The sequence below is a fragment of the Etheostoma cragini genome, chromosome 1 (genome assembly GCF_013103735.1).
Source record: "Etheostoma cragini isolate CJK2018 chromosome 1, CSU_Ecrag_1.0, whole genome shotgun sequence".
NCBI classification, from domain to species: domain Eukaryota; kingdom Metazoa; phylum Chordata; class Actinopteri; order Perciformes; family Percidae; genus Etheostoma; species Etheostoma cragini.
The window spans coordinates 24,499,172-24,512,484 of NC_048407.1; the positions used below are offsets into that span (position 1 = coordinate 24,499,172).

Here is a 13,313-nt window from a genome sequence, read left to right on the forward strand (position 1 = left end):
CCCCCCCCCCCCCCCCCCCCCCTCAGGGCTGAGGTTGATAAGCAGGCCTCGAGAAAGACAGTTGGGTTTAGGTGATGATACTCACACCACACATGCATGGCAACCCACAACAACAAGACCCATTTCAGCCACACCACAGAAGGTGGAGACCCATGCGGAGGACATATTTGGTGATGCCCAAACGCATGGTGAGACGGTTGTTGTCAAAGCATTTTGTTGTTTTTCTTTTTGGTGTCTAAAAGACTCTAGGAATTTGTAATGATGCAATTAATTGTTGTTCAGGTATGTGGGAGGCCAAACCAGAGGACCAGGAACAGAATGAGGCTGTATTTAAGGTATCACAACTTTCATGTGTGATTTATCCTGTCACACTGGCAGAAAGAAGGAAAAGTTCCCTGATGAAAGTGCATCCTATTTGATTTAACCGTTTAGAGATAAGTAGCATGTTTCTGGGATGCAGTTTGGGTTCTGTAGGCAGTGCTCTTGATAACTGACTGACTGTTGGTATTTTTTCTCCTGTAGTTGATGGACCACTTAAGCAACACTGACGTCTGGAACCTGACAGGGGAGCAGAGAGGATGGAGGACACACACACTGTGGGACCACTGGCACTGTACGACACTTTAAACATTAATGTGAGAAGGGTCAAATAGATAGATTAATAGATTAAATAGTGGTTTTGTGCTCCTCAGGTGCTGGTGATGATAACCCGTATTCTCTGCACACAGAGAACTACAGTGATCTGTTTGGTCCAAACTACATCAAGGAGCTCTCCGATTGGTCCACACATCAGCAAACACTGATGCCGTAGCTGTGTGTACTGAACGGCTCATCCTCATGCTCTTTGTGTTAACCACAGCTGTTCTTCCTTTAGGCTTTCTTGCTAATTTTCAGCTGATTTCCTCCTGCTGTCTGTCTGCTGAGCTGACCACTGAAAAAGGGGAAACAAGAGAGGGGGAACGGTCGGGCGGTCATCCTCTCTGCTGAGCATGCTGAGATGAAGATCCTGTTCCAAGCCAAGCTTTACCTCTGTCATCATCACTTCACTATGGTTCAGTGCCTCAAACTTACTGACATGACACCAAGCTCAGTGAAAACAGATCTCATTTCGTTTTAGTGCTGGATCGGTTATTGCTCTACTGTTTCTCTGGGTTTTACTGGATGTTTAGCCAACATACAGTAAAGGAAGTGCAGAACACACAGGCATTACAGTTTGGCTTGTGTTTGTTTGTTGAGTTTAAAACTCCACAGCACTACACAGTAAGCTGTAATCACCATGTATCTTTTTTGTCATATATATGCATGTGATTTCTATACCTTTAGTTTTATCAATTTTTACAACTTCTCACAGAGGTACTCAAGTTTTTATATTTTCATCGTCTGAGGCAGAACATGGTGCACTTTGTTTTTTATGATATTATACAACCTGCTTTGTAATTTTAAATGAATGAAATGAGTTAGCTTTAGAACGTGGCTGTTTATCATTCAATAAAACCTATAACCAGCAGTGGAATTATTAAATTTGGCAGTCATTATTACGCTGCTGTCTAATAATTCTCAACAGAATTGATGTGATGAATTTTAAAAGGTCAACCAATATTATGCCTTTATTATTTATTGACCTTCAAAGATGTATTGTGTATTTTAAAATTTTAAGAACTACATTTTAAAAAGCACAGCATATTAAAGTAATTTGTTGTGAGGGCTTCACTATAAATAAATATGTTGTAAGACTCACCCTGTGACTGTAAACAGGCATGTAGTACTAGTAAACGTAAAAGTATAACTCACATTTTCAAGTTCTTCAACAATAATGTATGCAAAAATCTAATTGTTTAGTGTGATTAAATGCTGCATTAACATGTTACAATATCCTTACATTATTGATCGTAACTGTAATATATATTGTCACACTAGTTATTTGTGCTTGGTCTCTTTACAAGCTTTAATCATGGTAGACAACTTGTTCTAGATGGATTAGCACAGGTGTAAACAATAACACTAATTATGACTCTGTCACTTTAAAGTGTCAGTGTCTTTACAGCTGGCACACCTGCCTGTTATTTGTAATTATGAAAACTAATGTGCTCTTCCTTCTCAGCGTGATTTATTGTCTTATAAAAAAAGACCTGACATTTGCCATTAAATCCCCTAAAAGGCCTAAATAAAACCATCCAAAAAGCACCAAGTCATGGGACCTTTAAGTACAATATTTAGGTTCTTACTGTACTATGTACTGTTAAGTTCTGTACTATTATTTCGTAGTATTTCTTTATTATGTTTTCTACTTTGAATCCACTACATTTCAGAGGGAAATTTTGTACTTAAACTATATCCATAAACTATATTTATTTGGCCGTTACTACTTTTTCCACATAAGATTATAATATTCCTAACACGTTGTCGATATTAAACCAGCGGTTCCCAACCACTTTGCTTTTGACCCTCTACAAAGAAACTGTCTGGTTCAGGTCTTGGCCATGTTTCAGATGTCTAGGAGTTGTTAGGTGTAGCACGAAAGAGACATTTCCCTTCCTAACTTCTCAGGTGTCATTTAAATAGCTGTCTTAGGCCCATGGGGGTCCGATGTTCCATTATTTATACAACCGAACTTTGTTTTATCTTTTTTCCTCTCCACCATAGGTTATGAACCTAACTCCAGAACTGTAGTTTGAAATAGCTCCACCTTGACCAGCAACTACTTACAAATTGACTAAACCACATAATTTCTTTTTTTTACAAAAAACAGTCACAGGTCCATTATTCTGCAGAATGAGTACTTTTATATCATCTCTATTATTATTATTATTATTATTATTATTAGTCATGCTCTTTTGTTATAGTTGTTTTGATGTTTTTCATGGGGTGGATTTTACTTTGTATTTTTTTGTAAAGCACTTTGTAACCCTGATATTAAAGGTGATGGATAAATAAAGCTATTATTATTGGAAGTATTAGTTGTAGTAGTATTTTACTCTTAACCATACCCTATATCACCCTATTAGTATGGGGTTTTGGCCTGAAGTAAAAACATGGAACACACAGCCGGTCAATCATCAACATTTAACATTTATTTGTCATTATTCTGAAAAATGCAGAAAAAAGACAGATGAACTTCCTTTAAAGTGAGAACTACATATCAGGCAGTTCCTGAGGAAAAACAACCAAAAACACTGCTCCAACTCTCTGCCTTCCCAGTAATGTTATAAAGAAAAGTAATCTAAAATATATGTATGAACCTGAATACATATAAACCATGGATCCTTTAATTTCATGTTACGTATTTACAGTGTCATCATAACAATCCCAACAAATTTTTGAGGTCACATTCAACCAGTCCACTCGCACAGCCTGCTGGTCAGATAATATACTGCAGTCGCTGTATGTCTTCACATACTACAGCATTCAGCACAAGAGCTGGGGAAAAAGAAAAGTCTACACATTTTTGGATCCCTTTTCACACAGGAATTACTACAGAAACATTTAAAGAGGGACAGATGAACTATGTGACAATATTTTAGCCTGATGAATCACAATATTAAATCGGTGTTGGGAAAGTGGTTACCAGCAGTTTTAAGGCTGTAAATGACAATATATTACATATGTGAGGAGATCTATCCAGCACTTATGTTGCCTGGTACCAACATCAAATATATCATTCTTTTATCATAAATAGTAGGACAATAGCACTTATTTAACACCAATTTACACAGACTTTTGCTTGACTTTTAATAAAATAACCACATTCTGTTATACGATGTACATGGAAAACAAATAATCACATGTATTAATAGATCCAGGCCTGGCTGGTTTGGTCGACACTTTTAATTTATAATGACTGTGAGTAGTGATGAGCAGTGTGCACATGATGAACAATAATGACAATATTGAGGGACGAAAGTGTACCAGCCGGTCAATAAAAAGAGAGAATATTAACTCTGATCCTTAACACAACTGACAACCAACGTAATCAGCCAATAAGAGCTGCACTTATTTACTTTCCCCCAAGAGAGGAAACCTTTATAGAAAAGTATATACCCTTGAAAAGGGAGACATAACTTTTTGTAATTTTAAATGTTTGACAAAATAATGTTAACATCACATGAAAACATCTTTTTAACACTGAAGCAACCTAATCACAAACACTGCTACAGAGGTGGGTCGCGTTAGGTCGAATGCCAGATTTAGTAGCATCTGGCAGCTTTAAAGAGGTGCGGCATTTGAGTTTTCAAAGAAACACAAAACTCTTTAGACTTCTGGAGGGACAAGATCCTTTCTGACAGGATTATGAGTCTAATGGCCAAATAAATGACAAAAAGATTATTTTATGTCAAGAGATGTCATGACAAGGAACAGTGTGTAATACAAACTGTGTGAGGGAAAAGGCAGTACAACAACCCAAAAAACAAATACAATAGGTTTACAACAGGTTTGAGAATACTGCTGGCTGTAGCAACCCTGACCAACATTTGTGGCGCTGTTTGCAGAGTGATTTGGTTACTTCCAAGTTTAATTCTTGGTCTACTGCTGGTACACAAGCCTTGAAAAACAAGACTGAAAAATGATGAATGGTCTTCGAACCACTGCCCTCAGTATTTGCAGAATGAAGCTGCCACCGGTAAAACAAACAAACATGACTTCAGAAGGCAGATTAGGAAGTTTATAGTTTATTAAAATTCTATATGGTTTAATCTAAATGAGTATAAAAAAACAGTTGAAATCAATGCAAAATTCCCTAGCAAGTGTGAGTGTACAATGCATGATCCAGTGTACTCTACTCATTCAAGTTTATAACAAGACAGCAATCTTCAACCTTGAAAGCAACTCAGAGGACCATGAGTATTTCTCAGAACAAAACAATGAACATGTCACTTTTGCCTTGCTACCTCTACCTGTCCTTTGATAAACCTCTGATAATAAAGAAGGAAACTGAATGTTCCAAATCTCCAGTGTGGCCCAGCCACCATGAGGTCCATTTACAAATCAGAAAATAAATACAGGCATCCAAATGGGCTACAACAGCAAATATTTTCCTCACACATACACACAAGCATACATCTGACTGAGATTCTGAGCTTTCTAAACCCTCTTATCTATTCTTAACAGTTACTCTTTACAGTGCAACAGTATGGCAGCAAATGGACAGCAGTGCTTTCACTAAAAAAAAAAAAAAAAAAAAAAAATAAGGAATGGAAAATAAAAAATATATACAACATTATGGAAAAGCAGTAGTTTCATCTTTTGGTCCTGTGTCCGTTACAGACAGAACTGCTTCTTGAAAACGCTTCCTCATATCAACAACAGTAGTTTCCACAAGACTGTGAAGGGCTGAGAGGGGAAAAAGAGTGGAACACATGTTAGGATCTTAAACGCTACTGACAGGCCAAATTACACTACTGTACCATCAAATCTGAGCTTGTTTGGACAAAGTTTGTGTGTGTGTGTGTGTGTGTGTGTGTGTGGGGGGGAGAGAAAACTCCTCAGGCACCTAAAAAAAGGCGGGGGCCAAAAATGAAAAGTGAAAGTAACCATGGCAACATCCAGTGCAAGTTTAAAAACAATGAAGGGGGGCAGGGGGGGCAACGTTAACAGTTAACCAGTTGCCTGAGGCCAGTAGAAAGGAATGCCACTGGCCTAAGAAAGAAAAATAATAATGATAATAATAATAATAATAATAATAATAATAATTACAAATGAAAAAGTAATTTTACTGACAGCTGAGTCATTGCCACAAGAAAAATGAAAGTGGTTATCTGCACAACAATGATAATTAAAGGAACAAGGACATGGATTCCTTCATGGAGGAAGGGTTGAATTCCCCTTAATAACACACACACACACACACACAAGCTTGCGGTTTTTGTCGAATCAGGGTCTTTTAGTAGTAGATGGTATCTTGAGAAGTCTTCAAATTCCCATATTGGTGTCTTTCTCATCAATAACAAAAGTGTCAAAGCTAGAGGCTGAAGACTAAAACACTATTAAAATAAAACCAACCTAAGCTGGGCTTGTATGGCTTTGGGATAGTGAAAGTTCTGCGGCTGAATGAATGATCAGTTCCACTAAGTAAAGAACACTTACCTTGTTACAACTGAGAACCTTCAGATCCTCCATGCACGTAGCCCCCTTTAGATTTCATCTGGGCCTGAACAAGGTCCACCTGCAAAGACCAGGGTGTCAACGTTAGTTGAATGAAGACTTTTGTTTGCTTTAATCTGTTGGATGAGTATTCTGTAAAGATAAGGAAAAACCTACTGATGCCAATCCGTGGCCCATATCCCCCGAGCCTACGTGTGTGGTGTGAACAAAGTTAGTTGGCTCCCCGATCATGGAGCGATCGATCCGTCGCCGCCGTTTCTGTAAAGGAGTACCATAAGTAGCATTCACACACTACTATTGGCCAGGCGTCCATGCATATATGTAGAGGCCCTATCGGCTAGCCTAACCACAACGAGGTCAATGCCTAACCCTATCCAATCGAGCTGCTATTGAAGGTCTTGGCGTGGCCATAGTAGGATTCTTAAATTCGCAGCCTGCTCTTGGGCTGCACAATAAATTGTTTTTTTATTTTTTACATAGCAATATCAACAGCAAGATTGCAGCATATCGTGAAAGAGAGATATTTTGTATTAGTTGAAAGAAAATATCAGCATGATACTTATTATTTTGCGGTGCTGCCTTTTATGTTCAATTCAATGTTCAATTTTGTTCAGTCAATTAAAGTTAGAAATCCTTTCAGTTCACCTGTTTTAAATTCAACGAGCAATTTGTTGTATTAGCAGAATACTGAAAGCAGCAGAAGTGTAGAACTGAGAGCACTTCAATATCTGTTTCTTCATATAGTTATTGTAATATTCAACAATGTTAATGCATATAGCACAGTTTCCTCATAACGTGCAGCCATCCATCACTCATCCCTCTCCTGTGTACTTACGCAAACTTTCTTAAAGCAGTGCTGTCGAGGAGCTTAAACTGAGACAGATGTCGACATTCATGATTTCTTTTATCTTATCTGTCAGCAGACAGACTGACCGACTATAACGAGGCACAATAACTGGTTGTCGCATTATTAAACCTTATTGAATCCAAGAAAGTGTTGTGTCAGACAGGGGGATGTGGCTACCACTTTCTTATTTAATCCCTAACAAATAGAGGATATGATACAAATGTCAGACTCGAGACAACCGCAATGTTCTTAAAGAAAGGTTATCTGATAATGGTGAATATTCACTATTTTCCCTAGCAGGAGTAAAACTGAAGCTATATGGGCCAGAAGAGAATGCTGTCTATTAACTTATATTTCTTCAGAGTTGATTTCGTACTCACAGGTTGTGGCTGCTCTGCAATGCAGCAGCTGAAACAAACCCAGAACTCAGTCATTCTGAGGCTGACGAAGAAGCCGCAGCAGTTTCCTCTCTCAGTACAGACGTCTCTCTGCGTCTGTCTTCCTGTTCAGCGTTACCAGAGAGCCACAAACACACGGCGGAAACTGATGACAGACGCAGACCAATGGTTTGTCCGGGGTGAACCGTTGGCACAAGAACTGTTCTCCCAACACAGGGCAGCACGCTCCTGTCAACAAGGGAAAGGTGAAGAGAGAAAAAAAAAAGAAATGTATTAAGTTTTTTTTTTTTTTTTTTTTCACTGAATGCCAAAACACTTTGACAATTTAGTCATTACTGTCAAGGTTTTCTATAATGTCTACAATTTGGGTTTTCCTGTCACGCAACTATAGATATGGATTAGCAATTTGCGGGCACAGGTCTAATTTTCCTGAACAAAAGTTGTTTAACACTTGATAGCAATGTTAAGAACTGAAAAATGGATGCATGTGATGTGGGCGAAGCCGCATAATCACATAATTTAGCATACAAGCCAGTTTTGCGCCTAGCCGGCCACTTCCCTAATTTGAGCAGGTTTCTCTTCTGGCAAGACCCACAGATGATGAGGTCAAACATAGAGGCAGGGACATCGGTTAATTAAGTCATTTGCACTTCAACATGGCTGTTACACACATTTACCATATACAGGCATTCTGACTTTCTCATACAGAGTAGTACTATTATGACTAATATTTATTATTTTTAAGTTATAAGGTGTAACCTCTAAATGTAAGAACTGGGTCACCATGTGCTGATCCTGAGCAGTAAACAACTATTAACAACCATTCAGGTCAGCAAAATGTTTCCCTTGTGGTAATTAACAAAATGATTTGATTATAACATTTGGCTTTCATGGTTACTTATTAACCCATGCTTCAGTGTTCATTAAGCTGTAATTAGCACTACAACCATGATAAAGCATTATTTTAATTAATACCTCTCTGGAGCTAAAGTAATCGAGAGGCTTCTGCTAACTGGACAGACAAGACAACGTAGAAAAGAAAATTTGAAGCTGCATCTGAAAAAATGACAGAACATGCCTATGCTGTTACTACTTAACATTTTATGTTGCATAGGTCCTACATATCCTAGGTCAGAAGAGAAGCTTGCTTTGTTTTAGGAATACAGGATGTCCAAATGGCGACTCAGGATTATACTTGTGTCATATGTGTTAAGGTGAGACTGAAACTTGTAACGAACAAGATACAATTTGGCTGTCCCAAACTTTAAAGAATTAAAGTTAATCAGGAACATTGGAGTTGCTTTTGTAGTAGTTTTTAGTTTAAGCATTATTGAACACCAGCAGGATAAGATATCCCTCAGGTCAGTGACTATAGTGATTATTCTGTGTAACGTTATAGCTATACTTGGCAGCATCTGAAAAAAAACAGGATCAGGCATTTATTTCAGCCATTTTATGCTGTCAGGCAGGAGGATCAAATGATCTGCCAAATGCAAAGAGCTCGCTGACGAAGTAGATTTCCTTATTTGCATCTGGCTGACATTTACACATTGCATTGAGCGGTTCCCGTGGAGGTGACTTATTTTATCAGGTGCCAAAGAGTGATTGCAGATGTTCTTAATTGACTGTTGGAGCACTAAAAGGATCATTTATTCTTCCTCTAATCTTGGATCACAAGAACGCAATCTGTATTTACAAACATCTGGACGTTATGCAACATTAACTTGGCACCGCTGCGGCAAAGAGTCTCCTCTTCCCACGGCGGGTCCGAGCTAAAAATCACAACTGGATGAGATTCAATGCGGTTACTGATGGCATCCCTGTGTCCCAGATGTGAATGGCATTGCGTCAGTAACATTAAAGCGGGTTCGTTGCCTGCAGCCAACCAGCGTTAGCCTGACCAACTGCTAACACAGTTAGCCCACAAGCTAACCTTAACTAGCTCGCTAAAAGCAGCAGGTTCGTGTTTTTTTCCACTGACAGCTAGCTAACCAGGCTAACTGAGCCCGTTTTCGAAGGTGTGACTTCTATGTTCAATAAAAACGAGATGTAAAACAAATTAATGCTCACCTAACTATTTACCAGCTATATAAGAACCCTATTAGCAATAGTTATTCTTTTTTGAAGTAAACACACTTACCAAATGGCGACCGGTTTTCCGGAGTAAAATCGTAAGATCGACTGCTAAAGACTGCAAAAAAAAAAACACAACCAGGAACTACGCTCCCTGATTGCGTCAACCGACTTCCGCTGTAAAGTGTGACGGCTTCCGTGTTGACCCACGTTTTCAAGTTTCGCACAGGAGATAAAACTAACGTTAGTCGCTGATAAAAGTTGCTTTTAAATATCCAAGATGAGGCCGCTTACAGACGAAGAGACGAAAATAATGTTTGAGAAGCTTTCGAAATAGTAAGTTACGTAGACATTGCTGCATGCCTATTAAGACACACGTTATAACGTAACAGAAAATGGTAACGATAGCATCCTTGCTAGCCTGTGTGTGAGTGTGTGTGTAAGAATCTCTGAACCATGTGTTTTCTCCTACAACAGCATTGGTGAAAACATAAAACTGCTAGTGGACCGACCTGATGGTTCCTACTGTTTTAGGCTACACAATGACCGTGTGTACTACATGAGGTAATCCATGATAAATAAACAGATGTTCAGGCATCTATCAATGCTGCTTAATCATTCAGAAATTCATGGGTCCTCGTTTTCTGTCCACAGTGAAAAAATTCTAAAGTTGGCCACAAACATTTCCCGGGACAAGCTCGTGTCAGTGGGAACATGTTTTGGGAAGTTCACAAAGACCATTAAATTCCGCCTGCACATCACAGCTCTGGATTTCCTGGCGCCCTATGCGAAGGTGTGTATGTGTGTAAGGTGTGTGTACATGTGCTTAGTTTTTATTTTTGGTATCTTTGCATTCATCATCATCATCCTCCTCCTCTCCTCTCTCCTCAGCTGCTACCAATAGAGGATGGCATTAGAGAGGCAGTGAGGAGAAGATAGAGATAGTGAGGCAATACAAATATGTTGTAAAGCGACACCACAAACGGGTTCAATTTGCATTGATATCAAATACAGTCTCTGAAAAGTTAGTAATTATTATTATTAATTCATTATTAAAGTTAGTAATATTATTACACTTAGTAATTATAGCCACATTACTGATGATTATTTATCAAAAATCTCATTGCATGCCTCTGTTGGTTGCCACATAAAATATGGCCCATCTCTTGCACTGTGTTAAATATCTGAAATCCACATAGGCCCATTTATGTCTTTTTTTGGGAGGGCCAGAGGATCTTTAGGGGGTTATCGTAGGTGCACACTAGATACTACATAGAAGTGGTAAACATAATCTGCAAGTTGGGAACCTGACAATTTGAGATTCAGCTCAGCACTGTCAAGGTTTTCTACTCAAAGCTGTAATAAACCTTGTGTTTTGGTCTGGCACTACTAAATGGCTACTATGTGGACTAACATCCTTACACATGAATACAATTAGGCTCATTGAATTCACAAGAGTCTCGTCTTACCAATCAATGCCCAAGTTATACAATTTCAAGACTTTTTGTTTAGGGACCCCATTTTGCCAACATAATCAAATACACCATTATAGGATATGTAAAATTAAATGTGTACCGTATGCAAAGTACTTCATGATTTTTGCACCAAACGGCATGGGAGCATGCCATGGGCGTATCTGTAAAGGGTAAACTCGTGGTTACCTGTAGAACCTGTTTGGACTGAGATATCTTGAAGTGAGAGGTCAAGGGAGCCCTTTGAAAATGGCCATGCTAGTTTTGCTTCTCGCCAAAGATTAGCCTAACTTTGGAGTGTTGTTTAGCCCCCGACAAGCTACCATAGCATGAGCGACCCGTGGATGCCTTAGGCCTTCTGGTTTTGAAAAAATACCCAGCCTGTTACAGCATCTTAAAGACAGTAAAGTTGACCTGAGATCTCCAACGCTGCCACAGTTCTCAAGAGGTTAAACTAATAGTTCATGCCATAATATTATACTAGCAGATTGCTTCTGCCAAATATGCAACATGCCACCTAATGACTCTAGCGCCGTATTGGAGCACATCCGCAGCCGTTACGCATCCGGTGGAGATTAAGGGTTAATGCTAAGTAGATGCCAGTGGCTGTTAGGCAGGTGGTATCTAACCTGCTGGTTTTTAAGCCATATGACAGAACAGCATCTGCATAGTAATATGCTTTTTTCCCAGCAGGTGTTTAGAATTGGCCAAAATTGAAATGCAGTCACTCATGTGAAGTTCTCAGGTCTAAAAGCACATTAGCGTATACCAAAGCTACAGTTACTGTAAATAGGTTACCAAGACAGACACACGCGCTGTGGTCCTCATGAGGAGGGATTGTTTAAGCAAAATAACAACTTTGCAGACTAAAACCCAGAAATATTTAACATTAACTGACTGAAGTAAAAAAAGAGCTGATCCAGGTTTTATTAAGCAACCAGATAACTTGATCCTGGTTTCCTGATGTTTGCACCTGCATAGTCTCTCAAGTCTGTTCATTTGGCAATCAATTAATCATCCATTATATGGATGTCTTTAAAAGCTGTCATAAGTTCATTTTTGATATTTGAGTAAGTCTATATGAAGGTTGTTTTGCTTCTAGAATAATTAACATAACTTAAAGAAATGAAGTTATATTGCAGCTCTCTCTATGCTGCTTTGCACCAATATTATCCTTGCATTGCAAGATTATATTTTTGGTTTTCATACATTGTTACAACAGGTTATCTTTCCCAATAAGATTAAGTATACTAATGCATGTAAGAATATTAACAATGCTAATAATTTAAACAACTTTTAAAAGCAGCTTCATATCATTTCTTGTAGTTCAAGGTGTGGGTGAAACCTGGAGCAGAGCAGTCTTTCCTCTACGGGAACCATGTGCTGAAATCCGGGCTGGGGAGAATCACTGAGAACACCATGCAGTACCAGGGAGTTGTGGTCTACTCCATGACGGATGTGCCCCTGGTAAGTTTTGGAACTATGGTGCTGAATTGCTCACGTGTTTGAGGAGAGCGCTTACAGTGTACTGTTTAAGGCAGGGTTGGTAACGGCTTCAAATACACTTTAATAAATTGTATTAAAATGTCTTTAGACACAGACAGCAATAAATAACTTTTGGCCTTGCTGTCTGCTTGAAATCTTGCTAGCTTTTCAACAATACCAACCCAGTCTTTAATTGCTTATATTTCTGCTGGGGCCACTAGTGCGGTAATGCACATGAGATGGTTAACAAGCTTCCCATAGGAGCATACGCTGTACTGCGACGTTAGAAGTGCTGCTCTGTTTAATTTCTTCACAACAATGCAGAACTCCTGACTTGAATGTATCTACACACACCTTATGTATTAAATGCAAGCAGATCTTTGTCCTTCTTCACCAAGGGAATTTCTGAACTAGATGTGTGTCTCAATTCTCAGGGTTTTGGAGTGGCAGCCAAGTCTACCCAGGAGTGTCGGCGAGTGGACCCCATGTCTATTGTAGTGTTCCACCAGGCTGACGTAGGGGAGTTCATTAGGAATGAAGACACATTAACATGATCACCAGCTGGACTGTCAAAGGCTCCTTCCTTTTTTATACCCAGTAACATTCACTGAAATTCACACCCAGAACATATTGTAACACAGAAGTGGTTGGCTCTTAGGGCCCCTTTAAATAGATGTTACACCTGTCCCATATTTCAAATGCACAGTCTAGGGACTGAAACAAAAGGCGTCACTGGCTCACCATGGGGTACTGCTATGATACTATCCCAGGATTCCCTAAGCGCCAAACTTTCTGATATCACCTACATGAAAGGAAGGGGAGTTCTTGTGTTTTTTCTTTCTTTTCTAAATGTCATTTTTGAAATAAATTCATAATGTCTTTATTTTTGTCTTTGCAAGCTTGCTATTGTGAATAGGGCTGCAGAGGAAACCTGTCAGA

General features: G+C 39.0%; 3 protein-coding genes across 5 annotated transcripts in view; 2 read left to right on the forward strand and 1 right to left on the reverse strand.

The window, feature by feature from the left end:
* The window catches only part of LOC117949721 (interferon regulatory factor 2-like), a 5,332-nt gene extending 3,937 nt beyond the window's left edge, over positions 1 to 1,395 (forward strand). For 2 of the 3 annotated variants that reach the window (XM_034880249.1, XM_034880264.1), the window contains exons 4-7: positions 27 to 188; positions 283 to 335; positions 523 to 613; positions 693 to 1,395. In XM_034880249.1, the coding sequence (XP_034736140.1) occupies positions 27 to 188; positions 283 to 335; positions 523 to 613; positions 693 to 811 (425 nt within the window). In that variant the 3' untranslated portion in view covers positions 812 to 1,395. The remainder of the gene's footprint in view (positions 1 to 26; positions 189 to 282; positions 336 to 522; positions 614 to 692) is intronic. The other variant, XM_034880256.1, reaches the window with a different exon arrangement.
* A 1,656-nt stretch (positions 1,396 to 3,051) lies between these two features.
* On the reverse strand, positions 3,052 to 9,739 carry LOC117943805 (CDC42 small effector protein 2-like). The gene is made up of 5 exons (XM_034870163.1): positions 9,485 to 9,739; positions 7,327 to 7,572; positions 6,256 to 6,357; positions 6,082 to 6,160; positions 3,052 to 5,328 (listed from the first exon to the last, which is right to left on the reverse strand). Exons 2-4 carry the CDS (start codon positions 7,378 to 7,380, stop codon positions 6,086 to 6,088), a joined length of 231 nt encoding a protein of 76 aa, XP_034726054.1. The 5' UTR covers positions 7,381 to 7,572; positions 9,485 to 9,739; the 3' UTR covers positions 3,052 to 5,328; positions 6,082 to 6,085.
* On the forward strand, positions 9,547 to 13,257 carry nip7 (NIP7 nucleolar pre-rRNA processing protein). Its single transcript, XM_034870150.1, has 5 exons — positions 9,547 to 9,753; positions 9,895 to 9,981; positions 10,072 to 10,210; positions 12,216 to 12,356; positions 12,809 to 13,257. Exons 1-5 carry the CDS (start codon positions 9,698 to 9,700, stop codon positions 12,926 to 12,928), a joined length of 543 nt encoding a protein of 180 aa, XP_034726041.1. The 5' UTR covers positions 9,547 to 9,697; the 3' UTR covers positions 12,929 to 13,257.
* The last annotated feature ends 56 nt before the right edge of the window (positions 13,258 to 13,313 follow it).

Excerpts from the sequence above, each read along its gene's own strand:
- LOC117943805 (XM_034870163.1), bottom strand. The coding sequence starts at position 7,380 with ATGACTGAGTTCTGGGTTTGTTTCAGCTGCTGCATTGCAGAGCAGCCA. Across the intron at positions 6,358-7,326 it reads TTGCAGAGCAGCCACAACCT|AAACGGCGGCGACGGATCGA; the intron begins GTGAGTACGAAA and ends ACTCCTTTACAG. Across the intron at positions 6,161-6,255 it reads TGGGCCACGGATTGGCATCA|GTGGACCTTGTTCAGGCCCA; the intron begins GTAGGTTTTTCC and ends TGGTCTTTGCAG.
- nip7 (XM_034870150.1), top strand. The coding sequence starts at position 9,698 with ATGAGGCCGCTTACAGACGAAGAGACGAAAATAATGTTTGAGAAGCTT. Across the intron at positions 9,754-9,894 it reads TTTGAGAAGCTTTCGAAATA|CATTGGTGAAAACATAAAAC; the intron begins GTAAGTTACGTA and ends CTCCTACAACAG. Across the intron at positions 12,357-12,808 it reads CCATGACGGATGTGCCCCTG|GGTTTTGGAGTGGCAGCCAA; the intron begins GTAAGTTTTGGA and ends CTCAATTCTCAG.